Genomic DNA, 21,509 nt, shown 5'->3' on the forward strand with positions numbered 1-21,509 from the left:
GAGGACAGTATTGTGGTTGCAGGCTCTGCAATCCTCTATATGAACATTCATTAGACTGGTAAACAGAACCACTCAAGAGCAGCTGTATGCTCAGAAGGTTCATCTCTATGCTTTCAGAAATCCTGGAAAATCACAGTCACTGAACAAACAAAACCCTCCATGATGACTACAATGACATGTGTGGGTGTCTTTGGCAAAACACAAAAGCATTTACATCAGGGGGCATAAATTGCCACTCTTGCTATTATCATCGTTCTCCTCACCACTAAAACATCTGCAAAGACAACTATGATGTGCCTACCACATGTCCTTGCCTTGTCCCACAACTAAAGAGTGCTTTCAGAAGGTTTTACGCTTTCAGGTCAGAGCTTACATTTATTTGTCACTATAAGCTTTCAAAACAAATAATCACTTGAGAAAAGTACACATAACAGAGCTTCAAGTGGAAGCAGGAGCTTTAAAGTATCCAAGAAAAAGGTAATAAGAATTATACCAGGATGGTCATATAAGAGATATCTTCCATTTCATTTTCTTTGCTACCAATATAGATAGGTTTGGAGTGCTGCCCTACAGAGTGGATCCAGAGAAGTTCTTTCCACTCACAATGTTCATTCTCACGAGAATCCTGGTTCCTCTTTTACCCTTCAAAATAGCAAGAACTTACCCGCTCAGAACGACGATGAAATCCATTACATTCCATCCATTCCGCAGGTAGGAGCCCTTATGGAAAACAAATCCCAAAGCCACAATTTTAATGCCAGCTTCAAAGCAAAAGATCCCAATGAAATAAGGTTCTGTCTTCTCCTACAGGAAAAGAACAAATAACAGTTCAAAGAAACGAATCAGCAAATATCCAGGAAGAAATGGAATATCTTTAGTTGCATTTCAAGACTTGACACTTGGGTATTTGTACAAACAAATATATTTTATTCAATAAGGGGCTTAATGTCAAGTAAATACTAGCCTAAAATTCTTCTGAGCTGCTTTTCAGTCTGAAGGGCACCATCTACAAAAAGTAAGCAGCATGTAAGTCCTGTTGAATCAATGGGACTATATGACATATCCCAATAATTCTAGATAGGAGCTGTGGTGGCTCAATGGGTTAAACCTTTGTGCTGGTTGAACTGCTGATCTAAAGGTTGGCGGTTCGAATCCACGAGACAGGGTGTGCTCCCTTCTGTCAGCTCTAGCTTCATGCGGGGACATGAGAGAAGCCCCCCGCAGGATGGTAACACATCCGGGCATCCCCTGGGCAACGTCTTTGATGTCAGCCAATTCTCTCATACCAGAAGCAACTGGCCTCAATTCGCCTTTGAAACAATAAATAATAATAATAATTCTTGATATCTAGTGAATTTTTTTCTACTTGTGGAATACTCTTTTAGTGAAATTCCTTGTTTAATAGGGTTTCTTTTTATTGCGATGCAAATATATTTGTGAGAGAGTTCCTTTGAATCCTGTGTGTCTGCTATGGTTCAACTGGGTAAAAGAGAAAAAGTCTCATGAGTGATTTTTTTTTAAAAAAAACTAATATTCAAATACAATGTATTTGTTAAGCTTTGTATAGGTTAAGCTTTGAACGACTGTTTGCATTCCAAACATTTTTGTTCTATGGCCTCAAACCTCTTCGTGCTTAGTATCAGTTCCTTCCCCAGGCCTCTCTATGACGCTCACTCCTTTGCCTACTCCTCTGAGAAATATTGCTAGTTTTATGACAATGATTCCCTCAAAATATTTGACTTAAAACCCTCTCAATTTATCTCTCAAGTTCATTTTAGGTAGAATTCTGAGAATTCAAATAGTCAAATAATGCATAAGAAGTCACACTTCTAGTGACCCCGGAATGCTGTAAAACAGGCATGGGCAAACTTTTTAACTTGGGGGACATATAGCAGGCTGGAGCGAGGTGAATGGGCCAGGCAGGGAGGGAATGGGGGAGGTCAGGGGGCTGGTGCAGCGGGGAAGGTTTCACATACACAACAGCCGTGCCCAGGAAGTTGTGCTCATTAGCACCAGCCCCAGGCAGAGCCTCTTTATAGGCTGTATCTTGGCCTCCACTGCTACAAGATTCAGCTGCTCCTTGCCAGCATACTCCCCTTCTTCTGGGCCTCTGCCCCTGGTGATAAGGAGGGCTCCTCCTCCTCCACCACCACCACAGCCACCTAGGCATGCAACTGCCTAGGGCTCTCCTTCCCTTCCTTCCTGCTCCTGTTCTTCTTTCCAAGGGGGAACTTGCCCTTGAGGAAGGTGGTGGAGACAGAGGAGGTGGAAGAAGAGCTGCCTTCTTCATTGCTGGGGCAGAGACCTGGAGAAAGAGGAATGCACTAGCTCCACACTTGCCAGTAAGGAACAGCTAAGTCCCGTGGAGGTCAAGGAGCAGGCCAGGAAGAGGCTCTGTCTGGGTCTGGTGTTGCATCTGCATGTGACTTCCCTGGTCTCCTCTCAGCATGAGGACATAGACAGAGCCTTCTCAGTGGTGGCCCCTCGGCTATGGAACCCCTTCCCCAATTATACTAGAATGGCCCCCTTCCTCATGGTTTTCAGGAAAAAAGTTAAGTCCTGGCTCTGTAACCACTGGCGTTTGAGAAATAGTGCAATAAGGAACTGACATGAGTGCAGTAGCATGAAGGATGACCCCGGGTTTAGGGCTATGTTTTTAACAGTTTTATTGTATTTATGTTTTATTTGTTTATTGTTTAAAATGATGTATTTATACGCTGTGTTTTTGTAATATGGCACTGAAGTGGCCAAACTGTAAGCTGCCCTGAGTCCCTTTTGGTGAGAAGAATGGGGTAGAAATATAGTAAATATATAAATAAATTTAAAAAGTGAAAGAGAGGAGGGCTTGAGAAAAGAGCCCAAAGGTCTGCATCCGACCCCCAGGCCTGGGTTTGCCCATATCTGTTGGAAACATATCCTGTAGCTTCCTATCCTTAACTGTCAAAGAATAGCCCCAGTCAGGATAATATCTCAACTACAGTAGAGTCTCACTTATCCAACGTAAACGGGCCGGCAGAATGTTGGATAAGCGAATATGTTGGATAATAAGGAGAGATTAAGGAAAAGCCTATTAAACATCAAATTAGGTTATGATTTTACAAATTAAGCACTAAAACATCATGTTATACAACAAATTTGACAGAGAAAGTAGTTCAATACGCAGTAATGTTATGCTGTAATTACTGTATTTACGAATTTAACACCAAAATATCACGATGTATTGAAAACATTGACTACAAAAATGCATTGGATAATCCAGAACGTTGGATAAGTGAGACTCTACTATACTTCAGAAACACTGAAGGGGTGTTTTGTCTCATGACCACTCCTGAAGAATATGTTGGCTTTTCTTGATAGACATCAGAATCACCATTTTCACTTGAATATACATCCGGCCCTTATACTTAGAGCTAAAACAGCACCCAATATCCAGGTAAAGAGGAAAAAAAAGTGAATCAACCAAAGTCAACTTACTAATCGCCGAGACATAGGTGTCTTATCATCCTCGGGGAGATGCTGTTCCAGGGCCAGAACGATGCAGTTCGCAATGATGGTTGCCAGAATCATGTATTCAAAGGGAGTGAATCACAAAGTTAAGGAATACAAGGAAAACAACAAAAGTGGAACACATCTCTAAATTCATCAGCGTCCTTGCTCACTCACTTTCATACAACCCTTTTAGCACTCCATCCATTACTGATCAGTGACCATTTATTAATCTCACTCTCTTGCTCAGACACACACACAATAAAAAGATAAGCTTTTAGTTTGGTGTGCAGTGTAGTGAAGTGCTCTGCTAAAGCTATTTGAAAGCTGTGAGCCGAGTGTATTGGAAGCTGTATTCCTTCATCATGGAGGAAATAACCTCAGCAGTTTCAAGTTAGAAAGCTCATAGGCAGGTAAAGAGCAGAAAGACTCAGATTCCCCACACATTTGCAAAGTTTAAGGGTTCGTGTGAGAATAATGTCATAAATGCAGCCTGAAAATCATTAGAGGGTGAGTGGGCTAAACACACATACACAAGTCAATAAGTCACAACAGCGATTTAGACTGAATTTCAGTAACTAATTGTCCAGAAAAAGTGTCTGATTTCCTTTTATAGTTGCCCCAGGGTATCAACTTTGTCTGCCCTTCAAGGCAATTCTACAACACAAAACAATGATTGTCAGGGCTGGCTCACTGCCATCTGAAAAACAGCACCAGTCTGTAGCGGGGCTCATCCCATGCTGATGGCACGTAAGAGGTTCTTTGTGCATTAAACTAAGTATTCCATCAGGGACTATTGAAAAGAAAGATCTGTCAGCATCTGCTATTGACAATTGAACTGTTGCTTGAGGGTAACCAGGAGGGGAAAATTATCTCAGTGAACAGTGCATTAGAAAGCTGAAAAATATTATTATAATTGTTATTAATATTATGTGCTGCGGAGTTCCACTTTCCAACAGGCTGCGTAGGAAGAGATTGGCTTTCACAATGTAGTTTGAGTTGCCAAGGTCAGTAAGGCAAGGATGAAGCAATTTTTCAAATAATTAAGCTTTTATGGTCAAAACTCGCATGGTTTTCACCTTCTTCAACCTGTCTCCTTTTCTCTCAGTTTCATCTGTCTCATTCTCCCCCAACTCAAGTCCATTCTTGCACATGTTTTCACCCCCTGCCATTTTAGAGCTTTAACAATAAGCCATTTCAGATTTTTTGATGTGAAATCACTGGTATATGATTAGACCAGAACTTTCCAAACATTTCATGTTATTGACACACTTTTAGGCATGCACCATTCTGTAACACAGTAATTCAGTTTTACTAGCACACCTAAATGTATGGGGACACAACATACGTCATAAAACCATTTAACTATATTTAAATATATGATTGTTTCTTTCACATATATTTTAATACATGATTTATTGTTTAGTTCACATAGACCAGTGGTTCTCAACCTGGGGTCCCCAGATGTTTTGGCCTTCAGTTCCCACAAATCATAACAGCTGGTAAACTGGCTCGGATTTCTGGGAGTTGTAAGACAAAAACATCTGGGGACCCCAAGTTGAGAACCACTGACATAGACTCAAAAGTTTCTCATTATGTTCATATGACACATCTACACACTGCAGCCAGCACAGAAACGTGTCATGACAAACAGTTTGGGAAGCTCTAGACTAGTGGTTCCCAACCTTTTTTTTTATCAGAGACCACTTGACCACGGACCACTTTGACCAGGGACCTCTTTCCAACATTAGTACCAAAAGAGTTACGAGTCAGTTTTTAGTCAATTTTAGATTCTGTTTGGTTTTTTGGGGTGCTGATTCAGAAAATTGCATTAGATAGACCACATCAGCTCTAGTTTCTGATACAGAACACATGCAGTCCAGTAGTCGCCATCTGCTCACCCACAGAAAACCATATTTAATAATCTAGAGATGATGTGGTATATCCAATGCAATAGTCAGCTCTGCGGAAAGGAGTGGAAATAAAATAAATAAATGAAGAGGAAGGAGGTTTGCGGACCAGATTGTTGTTCTCACAGCCCATAGGTTGAGAACCACTACCCTAGACATTGAATGACAAATGCCATAAGAAATGCACACTGTCAGCCTCCAAGCTGACCTCAAGTTATGGTGACCCTATCACAAGGTTTTCTTGTCAAGAATTCAAAGGGGGTTTGCCATTGCCTTCCTTTTAGGTTGAGAATGTGACTTGCCCAAGGTTATCCAATGAGTTTCCATGCTTAAGCAGGATTTTGAACTCTGAAATCCCAAATTCTTACTCTGACAATCTACCTCATCACATGGGCCGATTTGCCTGTTGTACATCGCCTGCTCTCCACTTTCAGCATGGAGCCCATTAAACTACACACACAGGAACTTCCAGCCATACTTGACGAAAGAGGAGAGGAAGCAGTGCATGCCACCACCGCAACAACATGGGAGCCTTTCCATGTTGCCTTATCAGCAATGAGGGGTGCCAGGTGGTGACGCGTGTGGAGTTATGGCGATGTGTGATGAATCAATGGGCCTTTGTGATGAGGTTCAATGAAACCACTACACCACACCTGCATTAGTAGCAGTGCAATTATATACACACACATCTCCAAAATACTATTAAGAGAGGGGAAAAGGGGCTCTTTTTTTCAGTCCTCATGACTCTTTTCTCAGATTCTCAGTGCCATAATCAGGCCTTGTGGATCAAACTGGAGCCTAAAGCTTTATCCAGATGAAAGTCCAGTGACATCAAGGTCAATGGCAGGAGGTAGGAAAAAATGTCTGAAATGTAGCAATTGTTTGTTGATCCTTCAAATCATTTCAACTAATGGCAACCCCAAAGTGACCCACTGATAGTTTTCTTAGCAACTATCTGTACAGATTGTTTCTTTCCAGCAATTGAATGTTTGTCTTACATGAGTCCCTTTAGAGAGATAGGGCAGTAAACAAATGAAGAAGAAGGAGGAGGAGGAGGAGGAGGTGGGTTATGGTGATGATGAGCAAGATTCGTTCAGAGAGAATTTGCCCTAGCCTAAGGCTTTTAAAAATTGTGTCAGAAGTGACAAGAACATACTGCAAGTCAATTCTGGTGTGAGAAAATGGGCCGTCTACAAAGATATTGCCCAGGGGATGCCCGGATGTGTTAGCTGGAAGGCTTCTCTCATGTCCCCACAAGCTAGAACTGACAGACAGGAGCTCTCCCCATCTCACAGATTCGAACTGGCAACCTTCAGGTCAGCAATCCAACCTTCAGGTCAGTAGTTGAGCCGGCTCCTACTGCCTAAGGCTGAGCATATGTTATTTATGCAAAACTACTTAGTGAGTTCTCATAGTTGAGCAAGGACTTGAAACCTGGTCTACAAATCATAGTCCAACATTCCAACCATGATGTCACAAATACCTGAAGGCATGAGCCTCTTTGATCTATTCATGGAAGACTGAGGATGCCTGCCACAGATGTAGTTGAAACATCAGGAGAGAAAGCTTCTGGAACATGACCATGCAGCCCAAAAGACTCACAGCAACCCAGTGATTCCAGCCAGGAAAGCCTTTGACACTACACTCCTTCTTAAATTGCAAATCCCAAGATTTCACAGGAATGCAAGCGGAATAATAGCCCTACAACATTTCAGTATAATGTGATAACTTCCCGAGGGGAAAAAAATCCGAGACTAAGGATTTATGTTATCTTGTCTGAAAAAGGAACCAGAGGTAGCTGAAGAAACTATTCAAAACAAATTTAATAACAAATAAATTATACCAGTACAACATAGTTTTCTTATGACATTCACTGAAGCAAAGCTAGGATACTATTAAAAGGCTGTCTATGCTAAGCAAAGTGAGCATTTTGCTTTTTGCAGCACAGGACTGAAACAAAGAATAACCAGTATCCCTGCATGAAAGAGGATGTTACTCATTACAGCAATGTGTGAGAGAGATTGCCTTAGTGCCTTGCATTTCATTATCAGCGGAGCTATCTGAATCAAAATTCCCCCTCCATAAAAGTAATACCAATCTCGGCACATGGCCAATAAACGAGCTTTATAATAACCAGTGGCATGAGATGGCCACTTACACTCTCATGACACAAGCAATTACACAGGAAGCCAATAATCTATAAGGACACAGTCAAAGATGACCTCAACTCTTACTATCTTGTTAAAGGTATCTGTGCAGAGTAATTGGGGCCTTTGCTTGCCAATTGAGTCCCACAGGTTCTCAGATTCAGGTCCAACAGATCCTCAAGTCATAAAGCCACCATCAAGCTGATGCTGGGAAGGCCGTCCTGCCCATTCCTCTTTCAGAAATCCACCACTAAAGCAGCCTGAGAAGTGGCTATCTAATCTCTGTTCAAAAAGAGTCCAGCTCTCACATCCATAGGTTACTACGGGGAATACCATTGCTTTAACTATGCAGACCTTCATTGCCAGTATGATGTTTCTACACTGTTTTATCGAGATTGGCCATTGCTTTCCTCCCAAGAAGTAAACGTCTTCTGATTTCCTGGCTGCAGTCTGCAACTGCACCCTAATCTTTGTGCCTAGAAATACAAAGTCTGTCACTGCCTCCACATTTTCTCCCTCTATTTGCCAGTTATCAATCAATCTGGTTGCCATAATCTTGGTTTTCTTGATGTTTAACTGCAACCCAGCTTTTGTATTTTCTTCTTTCACCTCAGTTATAAGGCTCCTTGGCTCCTCCTCGCCTACAGCCATCTGCATATCTAAGTTTGTTAATGTTTCTTCCAGCAATTTTAACTCCAGCCTTGGAAAGATTACAAACTAACTTTTATAAGAGCAAGCCTATATAATTATGATGTCCCCTACAGACAGCTCTAAATGTGCTATAGGTAAAAGGACATGTTGAGTAGTTAAAGTAAACTGAAGGAATCTCACTGAACACCTAGTCAGGTCTCCAGATTTTCTCCTGCAACCTTTTTGATGATGATGATGACGATGACAAAACTTTATTTATATTTATACTTATTAAACTTTATTTATTTTTACCCCACCACCATCTCCCATAGGGACTCGGGACTGCTTACGAATAGCACACAATGGTGTCATACAACACATAAAATACAATGCATCAACATATAAAATCAATAACATGTTTATATAAAACCAGACATACAAAATTAACAAAAGCAACCTCTATTAATAGAGCCGGTAAAATATGGCTATCGCCTTTGATTAAGAGATCCAAATGATCAATGTAGAATCCCAGCAGTATACCAATCACAGAATAGATATATGGTGCTAAAGCAGTGGTTCTCAACCTGGGGTCCCCAGATGTATTTGGCTTTCAACTCCCAGAAATCCTAACAGCTGGGATTTTGTAAACTGCTGGTAAACTGGCTGGGATTTCTGGGAGTTGTAGGCCAAAAAATCTGGCGACCCCAAGTTGAGAACCACTATGCTAAAGTAATGGGCAATCTGGCTACTATCTTAAATGTTGTCAAAGGCCTGGTGAAAAAAACAAGTTTTTAGCTCTTTCCGAAAGTGCTGTATTGTGGGGGCTTGCCTAAGTTGATTCCCTTGTGATTTCCTGAAAAGCAAAAGCTAGTCAACATGCCTCATGACATAAGGACTTTTTCCTATATCTACCTTCAATCAGCAAAAATTCCAGCAAAGCCATGGGAGATAAAATATTTGGACTAGAATCACCTATCTTTTTTAAGACTTCTATTTCTTTCACCCTTTCTCATTTCTCAAAAAACCTGTAAGTTATTAACACAGATGATTCGTTTTGGGGTTTGTTTGTTTTTTATAGAAGCCCTGTGAAACTGTTCTCTGAAAACCTTGCAGTCCTAGGTTATATAGACTACAATTGAGCCATCCATCATTTAAATATATTTTTAATATTTGATTTTTATGGAACACCTGCTTTTGAACCCATCTGCTGGTAGACCAATTAAGTAATAAATCTATTCAACTGAAATATCAGTGCAGGTGCTTTTTATAATTACTGCAGGAAGATGTTTTGCGATTTAAAGTAAAAGGACATCTAAAGAGCCAAGTTGAACAAAATGGATATGATCTGTCAGTTCTCTTTGACTGACAGTTCTCTTTTGAAAGAAAAAGGCCTTAGAAATTACATTCCCCATTGTAAGCACTCTTCTCTGTAGTCTGTACAGAGTGTTGGGAATTTTTAATACTCAAAACAGAAGAGGAAATTTGAGCAGGGACAGCCTGTCCTCTACAGAATTGACAAGTATGTTCCCACAGAGGTTCCTTCTTCTCGGTATACAACTACCTTTCTTATCTTCCTACGTTCTACTGACATTGAACTATTCAAGCACCAAGTAATATCCAAGCATTTAATTTAAAGGGAAAATTTAAATATTCTTCTAAACAAGTAAGTTAACATAGGAATAGAAATGAATTTTAGGTGGAGATATGAGATTCCCTTAAAAATAATTTTAGGGTTGGACATTTTTCTATTAGCCCTGTTCTTGACCTTTAATGAGAGCCTGACAAGGAAGAAATCACACAGATAATGCTTTAGCCATCTTATTATGTTCATGGGTGCATCTGCACTGTAGATGCACCCATGACATTACTTTCTTGATATTATTTTAACTGTCATGGCTCAATGTTATGGAATTCTGAGAGCTGTAGTTTAGCAGGGCACCAGCACTTTTTGGCAGAAAAGGCGACAAACGTTGTAAAACTAGAACTTCCATGATTCTTCTCCCATGAACTTCTCCTACTGCCACCCCCCAATACTTTTTACTTGTCTCTATCCTTCTCCATCTGCCACCTTTATAGTGAACAATACTGTTGTGACTGCGCCTTCGGGGATTATGGTTGATGGTGATGGAATTCGAAGAGGAAGAAAAAACCCTCGTGATGAGGGTTCACTGGAGGAGTTGCGCAGGAAGCGACTTAGAGAGCTATATGGGGGATCTTCTGAGGAAGATTCAGATGGGGAGATGGATGCTGAAGAACAGGTGGTGGTTGGGGAAGCGGGCACTGAATGGGCACGGCCACCGGAGATGTCTGGGGATTTGGGGTCTATGGATACTTCTGAACCTGGGGTTTCTGCAGGAGCTGATCCCAATTGGGATGCTTGGAGAAGGGAGGATGGTTCTTTAAGTGTTCATGGGGCTAAGTGTGGGCAGGATGATTGGGACTCCGACAAATTGCTAGGTACTCCAGATCCACGAGCTCTAGCTGTGTGGAGTTCAGACTCTGAGTAGATTTGGGACACCTGGTGTTTGGGTGTGAGTGTTTGGTCACCCAGGAGGAAGGGGAATAAAATGGGAATGTTTGGCCACTGCACTTTGCGTGTGGCAAGGTGTTGCTGAGGCGCCATTGGGATCTCTGTGCTTTCGTGAAGACTGGACTTGGACTGTGATTCGGATCTGCTGATACCATCTTTGTGCCTTTTCGTGGACCTGGTTTGGATGACTGCACCCTCTTCGGACTCTGGATTGGTATTTGACCTGGCTTCTGTCTTCGCCCTCTGACTGACTACTTTTCCCGGCTTCTGACTACTGGTTTGTCTTTCGGAATTTCTGCTGCCTCCTGACCTTGGATTCTTCTGACGACGGCTATTCATCATCCCTTTGAGGCTCTCGGCTTAGCTGCACCGTGGAAGCAGTTTTACTGCTTTTCTCGTTTGTTTATTTTCCAGCAATTAACTCTATTTGTTTTCCAAAGCTGAATTGAAGCGTTATTTAGTTTTTTATTGAATGCCAGCATGGGAAATTAGCGTGGCTCGTTTTTGAGTTACTACTGTCCAATCTACTCTCGAAACACTGATAAGTGAAGTGTTTCAAGGATATTTCCTGTGTTTATGTTATTTTTTGGCTTATCTTCGGAATAAACTCTGTTTTGTAACTGGCGTCTGACTCTTGACAAATACCCACCATATACTCATTATGGAGAACAAAGTAGCAACAACCTCAATCAGGAAATGGCTGAAAGGACTAGTATATGCCACATTAAGAAGTAGAAGAAGAAGTCCATGTGGTCAATAAGGCCACATTCAACAGGTCCATCTCAAATATTGGCGATGTATCACTGCAACTCCCTGAATTTTTGGCCTTCCATTCAGTCCCTGGTCCCTCTCATTCCTCAACTACATTTTTACCTGGTAACATGCAATACAATAAATCCATTTCTATTCCTATGTTAACTTACTTGTTCCTTAGATGTATCCCCAGATGGAGGATTACAGATCTGAGGAGAGAATGAGCATAAAGAAGAACAGCTTCCTTCTTTCTTGCAGTTTTGGATCACTATAGTTCTTCAAATTTAAGACACTTTTCCTATATAAACATCTCTAAAATGGAATGTGTCTTTGTATCACGGGTGTATCTTATTTATTTTAGTTAGTGACTGTGGTGGTACTGAAATTAGGGTGCATCTTATCGATGGTATCTGACAATTGAAAAAATGCAGTGTTTAAAATACATCACACAGGGCCAACTCTACCATGAGGCAGAATAAGGCAGCTGGTAGATGCTAAAGGATATGTCATGGATAAATTTGATGAATGGATTGAATGGATTTGTATGAAAGGTGTATGGTTGGGGTCTTGAGATGCCATCCTAAGAAATGAAGCCTGGAAAACTACTGACTTGATGGACCTGTAATTAAAAGTTGCTGGTTGATGACCACAGACAAATGATTAACTGATGAACTCTGTGGTGGAAAACAACATGTTTACATTCTTGAAGATAATAACTCTAAGTTAAGAAGGAAGCAAACAGTGCTCCTTAAGAAGGAAAACCAATTATCACTTACGGAAAAGTCAACATCTGTCCAGGAACTGATAGTCAATATGTTTTAACTGGAAAACACCTGTCATTCATTTACACATTTTGGAAAAACAAGAAATGTTGTTTTGTCTAAGGCTTTCATGGCCAGAATCACTGGGTTACTGTGAGTTTTCCGGGCTGTTATGGCCATGTTCCAGAAGCAGTCTCTCCTGATGTTTCACCCACATCTATGGCAGGCATCTTCAGAAGTTGTGAATTTGCCAACTTTATATTCTCCAGGTACTCATTGTGGAGAATAAGAAATGACCGAAAGGACTAGTATATGCCTCAACCTCTGAAGATGCCTGCCACAGATGTAGGTGAAACGTCAGGAGGGAATGCTTCTGGAACATGGCCATACAGCCCAGAAAACTCACAGCAAACCAACAAAAATATTGCTAAATAAGAAACACTTTACAATCCAAAAATTGTAGCAGACCGAGTCTGGTCCACTCAATGCTCTTCTCCAAGAAATGGGGAGAGATGGTGTACTGAAAAATAGTAGGATTTGCTGGGAACGCAATCTGGCTTAGAAATAAAGAAAGAAGAGATGGTAATGTATGCATGATGATGAATGAATGTGTATGTGTGTGTGAATGCTGAGTGAAATGTAAATTCCCCTTTGTTTGTGTACCTAATGTAGTTTGTGTGTCTACTTTCTTTGTTTGTTTTGCTCTGTGGTATACTCTGTCTCACTGTGAATGAAATATAAAACCTTTTAAATGCTTTTTAAAGTTTAAAAAGTATTCATCACAGATACAGAGAAGGCAGCAGGGGTAGTTTTTAAGGCTATTCCCCCTCAGCTTCCTGAAGTTACCTCCTTTTGAACAACAGAGCTTGTTGCACATAAGCAGATATCAGTCATGTCCAATGCAATACACACACAAACAAGAGGAAAAGGAACAAAACTCTTTACTCTTGTCAGCAGAGATACAAAAAAAAAAAAATAGCTCAGCAAACTTACATAGTCCTTGTAAGTAGCACAGAGTAAGTTTTCTTCATCCAACTGAAGGAGTAGAACATAAAACAATCAAATAGCTATTCCATCATAACAAGGAGCATTGATGTTATTCCATCATAACAAGGAGCATTGGCAACGAGGGACAGGGCCTTCTCGGTGGTGGCTCCCCGGCTGTGGAACACCCTCCCCAGAGATATACGGCAAGCCCCAACCCTTTTGAGTTTTAGAAAAGCCTTAAAAAACATAGCTATGTGCCCAGGCTTTTAATGAATAAATGACAAAGACGACCCAGACTGTTATATGGATAAAGTAGGAGGATATTGGATGAACGGATTTTAAGCATATGTTTTATATTTTATACTGTATTTAATTGGTTGTAATACATTTTTATATGTTGTTGTTTTTAATGATGTGTCGGCATCGAATTGTTGCCAATTATACGCCGCCCTGAGTCCCTTCGGGTGAGAAGGGAGGGATAGAAATATTGGAAATAAATAAAATAAATAATAAATGTTAAGTCCTTGTTAACTCAACATCTCCCAAACTGTATTCTAAAAACCAATAGTTATACCCCACCAGGTGTGGTCCAAGCTTGCTTGCTGACCTACATCAGCAGCTGCTCATAATAATTAATACCATAAGGTTTTTCTTTAACACACACATATATACCTGATCGTGTTACTACTTACTCTAACAGAGCTGTCCTGCCCCCAAGTGCAAAGAAGGATCTTATCCCATTTGCTTGTGCAAAGGTATAACTCTGAGTCCAGTCTGGTCAGCTTTAGTGTGTAGAAGTGGGAGAAGGAACATTTTTGTCTCGAGGAAGAAAATGTCTTGAGACACCCCTTGAGTATATGATCCATATCCAGACTGCCAAATGTATTGGACCGTTAAGAAAGTTTGCAACTGTGTACATCCAGAGTATATATAATGATGCAGGCTTGCCTGCCTGCCTCCCTATCTCTACTTTCCTTCCTAGGTGTTTCTAATTAGACAAAATGTTTAGCCACCTCAAGGCCTATTAACACCAAAGCCTTCCCTAGGGTCTGTAATGAGAGCTTCTCCCTGGCCTAGCCATTCATACAAGATCATCAGGGAAACAATAAAATGAGGGTTCTTCTCTTATAGCTTTATCTCCATTCACCTAATATTTTCCCCTCTGTGGGATAGTTGACTTGTTTCCTTAGCAACACCACTCATTTCAGCCAGCTCTGCATTACACCTGTCATTTGTTCAATTTCCTTCCCAACAATTAAGAGTGTGAGAGGTAGCGATTGGTGGGAGTAGAATTGATGATGTGAGTTCTCTTTTTACTGCCAGTTTGGGGCTACCAAAATGAAAGACTGAATAAACAGTTTGCTGCCCTTTATCCACTTGGGGAAGACTACTTTGTAACCGAGAAAAAAAGATATACTTTTGAAGTCGAGTTCGTACCAAGGGGATAAACCAGTCCTTGAACTATATCAATTCAGACACAGAAAGCCAGTGTGGTGTAGTGGTTTGAGTGTTGGACTAGGAGTCAAGGGATCAGGATTTCATTTGTCACTCATCCATAGAAAGCCATTGAGTGGCTTTGGGAAAGTCACCTTCTCTTAACCTAATAAAATTATAGAGCTGGAAGTGACCTCACGGGCCATGCAGTCCAACCCCCTGCAAGAAGCAGGAAAATCTCATTCAAAGTACCCCCGACAGATGGCCATCCAGCCTCTGCTTAAAAGCTTCCAAAGAAGGAGCCTCCACCACACCCCGGGGGAGAGAGTTCCACTGCCGAACAGCTCTCGCAGTGAGGAAGTTCTTCCTAATGTTCAGGTGGAATCTCCTTTCCTGTAATTTGAAGCCACTGTTCCACGTCCTAGTCTCCAGGGCAGCAGGAAACAAGCTTACTCCCTATGACTTCCCCTCACATATTTATACATGGCCATCATGTCTGCTCTCAGCTTTCTCTTCTGCAGGCTAAACATGCCCAGCTTTTAGGGCTTGTTCTCCAGACCCTTGATAATTTTAGTTGCCCTCCTCTGGACACATTCAACTTGTCAACATCTCTCTTAAATTGGACACATATTCCAGGTGTGGTCTGACCAAGGCAGAATAGAGGGGGAGCATGACTTCCCTGGATCTAGATGCTATACTCCTATTTATGCAGGCCAAAATCCCATTGGCTTTTTAAGCTGCCGCATCACATTGTTGGCTCATGTTCAACTCATTGTCCACTAGGACTCCAAGACCTCAAAGACCCCTAACCCTCTGACAGATTCATCTTAAGGTCCCTATAAATCAGAAATGACTTGAAGGTATACAACAAGAATTCAGACTACATAGAAAGTGTACATCATAGGTGGCTCTTCTTTACAACCAATTGATCCTTGCCAGGCCCGGCCCAACACGGCACGCTGGCCACGCCCCCGCGTTGGGCGCCACCTTCCCAGGGGCGCTATTGAGCCCCTGGGAGGCGGGGCCACACCTGGCGGAGGCGGGGCCGTGTGACGCGGAGGCGTGGCCAGGTCTGGCCCCGCCTCCCGCGGGGCGTGCCATGGCACAGCCAGGCCAGGGCGCACCCCGCGGGAGGCGGGACCGGCCACGCCTCCCACGGCGCACGCCCGCTGCAGCGGGAGTCCTTTCAGGCTGCGGCCTGGAAGAACTCCTGCCGCAGCTTGGCTGCGCCAGGGCGCGCCCCACCGGAGGCGGAGCCACATCTGGCCCCACCTCCCGTGCCGCGCACCCTGGCCCCGCCTCCCACGCCGCCCGTGGCCACCCGGCGTGGGAGGCGGGGTTAGGGCACAGGAGGCGGGGGCAGTCCTGGCCACGCCTCCTGCGGCGCAGGGGGGGGGCGCAAAAAAATATTTGCGTACCCCTTTGAATTTCCTCGGGCCGGTCCTGATCCTTGCACATATCAAGGGATTACTTGTTCTAGTTTGGCCTTTTCTCCAGCATGTTACTCTTCTAAGTGAGTGGATTTAGATCTGTGTAGGGTTTTTTAAAAAATAAATTAGTGGGTTTGATAATGTGAATCCAGTCCTGCAATTTTAAATACAGTTGAACCTTGACATAAGGGCACCCAACTTAAGAGCATTTTTAGTTAAGAGCCGTTGCTTAGCCTGGGTTTTGCTTTGACATACAAGCAGCATTTTGGATTTAAAAGATAGTGCCAGAGGGAGTGCTAGCACCAGAAGGAGCGCTAGCACAAGACTACAGAGCTTTAGGGCTTCAAGGGAGCGGCCTCTATGCATTATACTTGTGGGATATTCCTGTCAATTTTGCTCTTGTCCAGGGAGGATTTGGGGGTGGCCTGAATGGACTAATAGCATTTCAATGCATTTTAATGAGAAAATTCACTTTGAAATAAGAGTGATTTGAGTTAACAGCTCAGTCATTGAGCATATTAAGCTCTTAACTCAAAGCATCACTATATCATACTTCAGGGCCAAGTTTAGCAATGTAGGCTTAAATTTCCTGGTGCAACAAACAATGTGATTTGTCTCACCCGTGTTCTCCTATCCTGAAATCCTGTTGGTGCACTTCTTTCTTACTTTTGATGTAACATTCCTACTGATTCATGTAGCTGTCTTGAAACCTATCTCAAGGGAAAGTTGGGACATAAAATCAATCAATCAATGTAGGGAAAACAGTAGACAATTTCATGGATAGCTAGTGGGCTGCATGTATCTTAATGAATCACATATTGGGCAAATCTTGCTCCAGGATCTCCATATAGTCTGGGCTCTGAGAGAAGAAATGATAATAAAAAGCTCATACTGCAGTAAAGCCCATTGTATGAGCTGTCTCTCATAAAAGAACTGATTGCAGGAAAATGGACCATAATAGCTAGACCAGAGCCTGTTGCTAAAACAGTGAGACTGCCCGGAAAAATTTACGAGCTTGATAGCACACATTTACAATATATGCTATGAAGTTGTTTGGACATAAATTATTTCCTAGCTCAGGTTGCAGAGTAGGCCTTTCTTGATTTGATTCTACTCTTCCAATTTGTCGTTGTTTATTCGTTCAGTCGCTTCCGACTCTTCGTGACCTCATGGACCATCCCAGCCAGAGCTCCCTGTCAGCTTTGCCATCCCCAGCTCTTTCAAGGTCAAGCCAGTCACTTCAAGGATAACATCCATCCATCTTGCCCTTGGTCGGCCCCTCTTCCCTTTTCCTTCCATTTCACCCAGCATCATTATCTTCTCCAAACTTTCCCATCTTCCCATTATGTGTCCAAAGTACTTCAGCTTTGCCTCTAATATCCTTCCCTCCAGTCAGCGGTCGGGCATTATTTCCTGGAGTATGAACTTGTTTGATCTTCTTGCAGTCCAAGGCACTCTCAGAATTTTCCTCCACCACCACAGTTCAAAAGCGTCTATCTTCCTTCACTCAGCCTTCCTTATGGTCCAGCTCTCACATCCATAGGTTACTACGGGGAATACCATTGCTTTAACTATGCCAACCTTCGTTACCAATGTGATGTCTCTACTCTTCACTATTTTATCAAGATTGGTCATGGCTTTCCTTCCAAGAAGTAAACGTCTTCTGATTTCCTGGCTGCAGTCTGCGTCTGCAGTAATCTTCGTGCTTAGAAATACAAAGTCTGCCACTGCCTCCATGTTTTCTCCCTCTATTTGCCAGTTATCAATCAGTCTGGTTGCCATAATCTTGGTTTTCTTGATGTTTAACTGCAACCCAGCATTGGCACTTTCTTCTTTCACCTTGGTGATAAGGCTTCTCAGCTCCTCCTCGCTTTCAGCCATCAGAGTGGTACAATCTGCATATCTAAGGTTGTTAACGTTTCTTCCAGCAATTTTAATTCCAGCCGTGGATTCGTCAAGCCCCACACGTCGCATGATGTGTTCTGCATACAAGTTGAATAGGTAGGGTGAGATTATACAGCCCTGCCGTACTCCTTTCCCAACCCTATACCAGTCAGTTGTTCCATGATCAGTTCTTTTCCAATAGCTGTATATTTTTAAATAGTGTGAGATTCTGCAAACTCCCTTGGCCTTCACAATTGAAAGGTACAGATAAAAATAGGCAATATCTTTAGTTCCATCAGAACTGCAAAATCTGGGTGACAAGTACAACTTGCAAAAATGTTCTTTGTTAATTGGTGCAGATCAAGCTGCAATTAGAGGCAGAACAGTACCAGAAGGTTGGTTTCTTCTTGAAAGTGTTTAATGTGTTTAAACATAAGGTACTACAGCACATTATTGCCCTGTAAGGCATTTCTATATTGTTGCCCATTTACTGCTGATGGGGGATAAAATGTAAGAGAGAATGGGGTGGAGAATGTTTTACAACAAGGGTGTTCAAAAGTACCCCAAAACGAATTGAGGGCTATATCCCATTGTTGTTGCAATCCCCTGCTCTTTCATCCAAGCCAAAAAGCATTATGCCAGGGAAAGGGAGAGCTAACAGGGGTGGAGTGTTCCCTCAACAGAGGCAATGCACTGAGATAACAAAATATCTCTGCAGTGAAAGGGCCCTACTCTCTCCTGGTTTTAGAGTCCACTTTTCCTTCCAGTAAGTTCCCTCTTGCAGCATTTCCCCCTCTTTAGGCTTACATACAGTCTGATGATCCACAACACCTACAGTGTAGTAGGGCATCTTAGATAGAAGCACTGCAATAATTCCAATAATGGACATCTCACACATCTAGCATCCCTGCATGTGGGGACAGAATCAGCATCAGCAGTGGATCCTTTCAAGCTATAGAGGCCCTAACCATGGCCCCAAAATTAAAAACAAACAAACACTTAATTACTAATCGGATCACACTTCTACACAACACCAAAGCTAAGATTGTAACTAACAGTCCATATTCCAAGAGGTGGTAAGCAAGTTTCAGTAAGTGAATATTTATGACATTTGCTGGTGGAAACTCATAAATATTCAAAAAAAAAAAACAAGTCATACCAAACTAACCTTATTTCTTTCTCCTTTTTTGATAGTTACAAGTTTGTTAGATGTAGGGAATGCTGTGGATATAGCATATATATATATATATATATATATATATATATATATATATATATATATAGGCCTTTGGAGATACAGTCATTAATTAATCAGCCCCAGAGGGTTTTTAATAATCTATCCCATTTTTATTACGATTTTACCATTTATGTGTTTTAAATGCAATTTTTTATCCTGTATTTTTGTTTTAATTGATATATTGTATTGCTGTTTTATCTTTTTATAGTGTGATTTTTATTTGTTGCCTATGTTTTGTCCTTATGTTGTTTGGGCCTCTGCCCCATGTAAGCCGCCCCGAGTCCCCACGGGGAGATAGTGGCGGGGTATAAATAAAGTTTATTATTATTATTATTATTATTATTATTATTATTATTATTATCTTGATTTCAGTAAGGCCTTTAACAAGCTCACTCATGATCTTCTTGCAAACAAACAAATAAAACGTGGGCTAGGCAATGCTACTATTAGATGGATTTGTAATTGGTTGAGCAACCAAACCCAAAGGGTGCTCACGAATGCTTCCTCTTCATCCTCAAATGAAGTGACTAGTGGGGTGCTGCAGGGTTCTGCCCTAGGCCCATAGCTGTTCAACATCTGTACTGATGACTTGGATGAAGGTTTGGAGGGCATGCTGATCAAGTTTGAAGATTACACCAAATTGAGAGGGATAGCTAATGCTCCAGAAGACAGAATCAAAATTCAAAATGACCATAAGAGATTAGAGAGCTGGGCCAAAACCAACAAAATGAATTTCAGTAAGGAAAAGGGTAGGATACGTCACCTAGGAAGAAAAATGTAAAGGCACTGCTACAGGATGGATGAGGCCTGATTTGGCAACAGTGCATGTGAAAATGATCTTGTAGTCTTAGTAGACCACAAGATGAAAATGAGCCAACAATGCAATGTAGCAATGAAAAACGTCAGTGGGATTTTGGGCTGCATCAAAAGGAGTATAGTGTCAATGGAAGTAAGAGTGCCCTCCATTGTGTCAGAACTGTCTTGGAACAACAGCAGCTGAAAGAGCTGGGTATGTTTAGCCTTGGAGAAGATAATTATGCTGGAGAAAATGGAAGGGAAAATGAAGAGGGTTTTCTGCTTTAAACTTGATTATATGACTTCTCACTGCCAGATAATCTGGGATAAACAGAAACCCTGGGATCAGATCCTGGGATATAGGGCCTTTCTGTAAGGGCCCTTGGAAGCTACAAAGAATATGGCTTCTCTATTTCTCACTTTGTCCTCAGAGGTAATCAGAGGTACTATGAATTAAAATTATAGCTATGGAGTATCTAGCCTTCATGAATGTATTTCATTTTAAATGGCATGTAAACCTGTAACTAAAGTACATCATGTGGTAATACATTGTGTACATTTTTTAAGCATTGTATTTTAAAGAACTCTGGGTTGTTGTATGTCTTTCGGGCTGTGTGGCCATGTTCCAGAAGTATTCTCTCCTGATGTTTCGCCCACATCTATGACAGGCAGCCAGCATTAATGACCCAGTGACAAAGGACTCTTGCCACACCCTGGACTCTACACAGATATATATTCTTTCCTTTCCTTACTTAGTTTATCCATACCTCACAACCTCTGAGGATGCCTGCCATAGATGTGGGCGAAATGTCAGGAGAGAATACTTCTGGAACATGGCCACACAGCCCGAAAGACATACAACAACCCTGTGATCCCGGCCATGAAACCCTTCGACAACACATTAAAGAACTCTCTTTGTCAGTTTTGAATGTATTGCTGATCAGTTTCTTTGCGTGACCTTAAATTCTTATAATCACCAAGGAAAGTAGAGCCAGCCTTATCGTCAGACAGGTAGAAACAGCCATCGGGCAGCAGGTGTGTAATCCATGTTTCCGTAAAATGGTAAAAGAAGCAGTAGCAGTTACTTATTATACAAAACGTCTGATTTAATTGTCACAGATAGCATCACAACAAGACTATCACCTTAAAAAATACTACTAGGAACATGTCACATCTGGAAATACCTCACTGATACAGGCAATCCCCAAGTTACAAAAATCCGACTTACAAATGACTCATAGTTAAGAATGGGGGGGGGGGGGTGTGAGACAACAAGAAGTGAGAGGAATCTACTCCTTGGAAGGGAAATTCACCCCTGAAAGAGTTATCATGGCAGAAGGTGTCTCCGCTGAAGCTTTATCACCAATCCTTGTTTCTACAACATGCCAATTTTTTCAAAATTCAATTTTCACAGGGATAGAAAATGGGGTGAAATCTTCTGTATAGGGACAAAGAAAACAAAATAAATACCACGGGGTTGTTAGCCCTTCCCTGTGCTAGGCAAAGTATTGTGTGTTGTGCATGT

The 21,509-nt window shown here is 41.8% G+C and overlaps 1 protein-coding gene across 6 annotated transcripts in view; it reads right to left on the reverse strand.

Annotated features, from left to right (window-relative positions):
- Window positions 1-21,509, reverse strand: part of cacna1e (calcium voltage-gated channel subunit alpha1 E) — a 600,666-nt gene that overhangs the window by 324,030 nt on the left and 255,127 nt on the right. For all 6 annotated transcript variants that reach the window (XR_010005208.1, XM_062977736.1, XM_062977734.1 and 3 more), the window contains 2 exons: window positions 3,475-3,580; window positions 665-804 (listed from right to left, as the gene is read on the reverse strand). Coding sequence is in view for 5 of the 6 variants with exons in the window: in XM_062977736.1 (XP_062833806.1) it covers window positions 665-804; window positions 3,475-3,580 (246 nt within the window). In the remaining variant the exon portion in view is untranslated. The remainder of the gene's footprint in view (window positions 1-664; window positions 805-3,474; window positions 3,581-21,509) is intronic.

Source organism: Anolis carolinensis, chromosome 4 (genome assembly GCF_035594765.1).
Source record: "Anolis carolinensis isolate JA03-04 chromosome 4, rAnoCar3.1.pri, whole genome shotgun sequence".
NCBI classification, from domain to species: domain Eukaryota; kingdom Metazoa; phylum Chordata; class Lepidosauria; order Squamata; family Dactyloidae; genus Anolis; species Anolis carolinensis.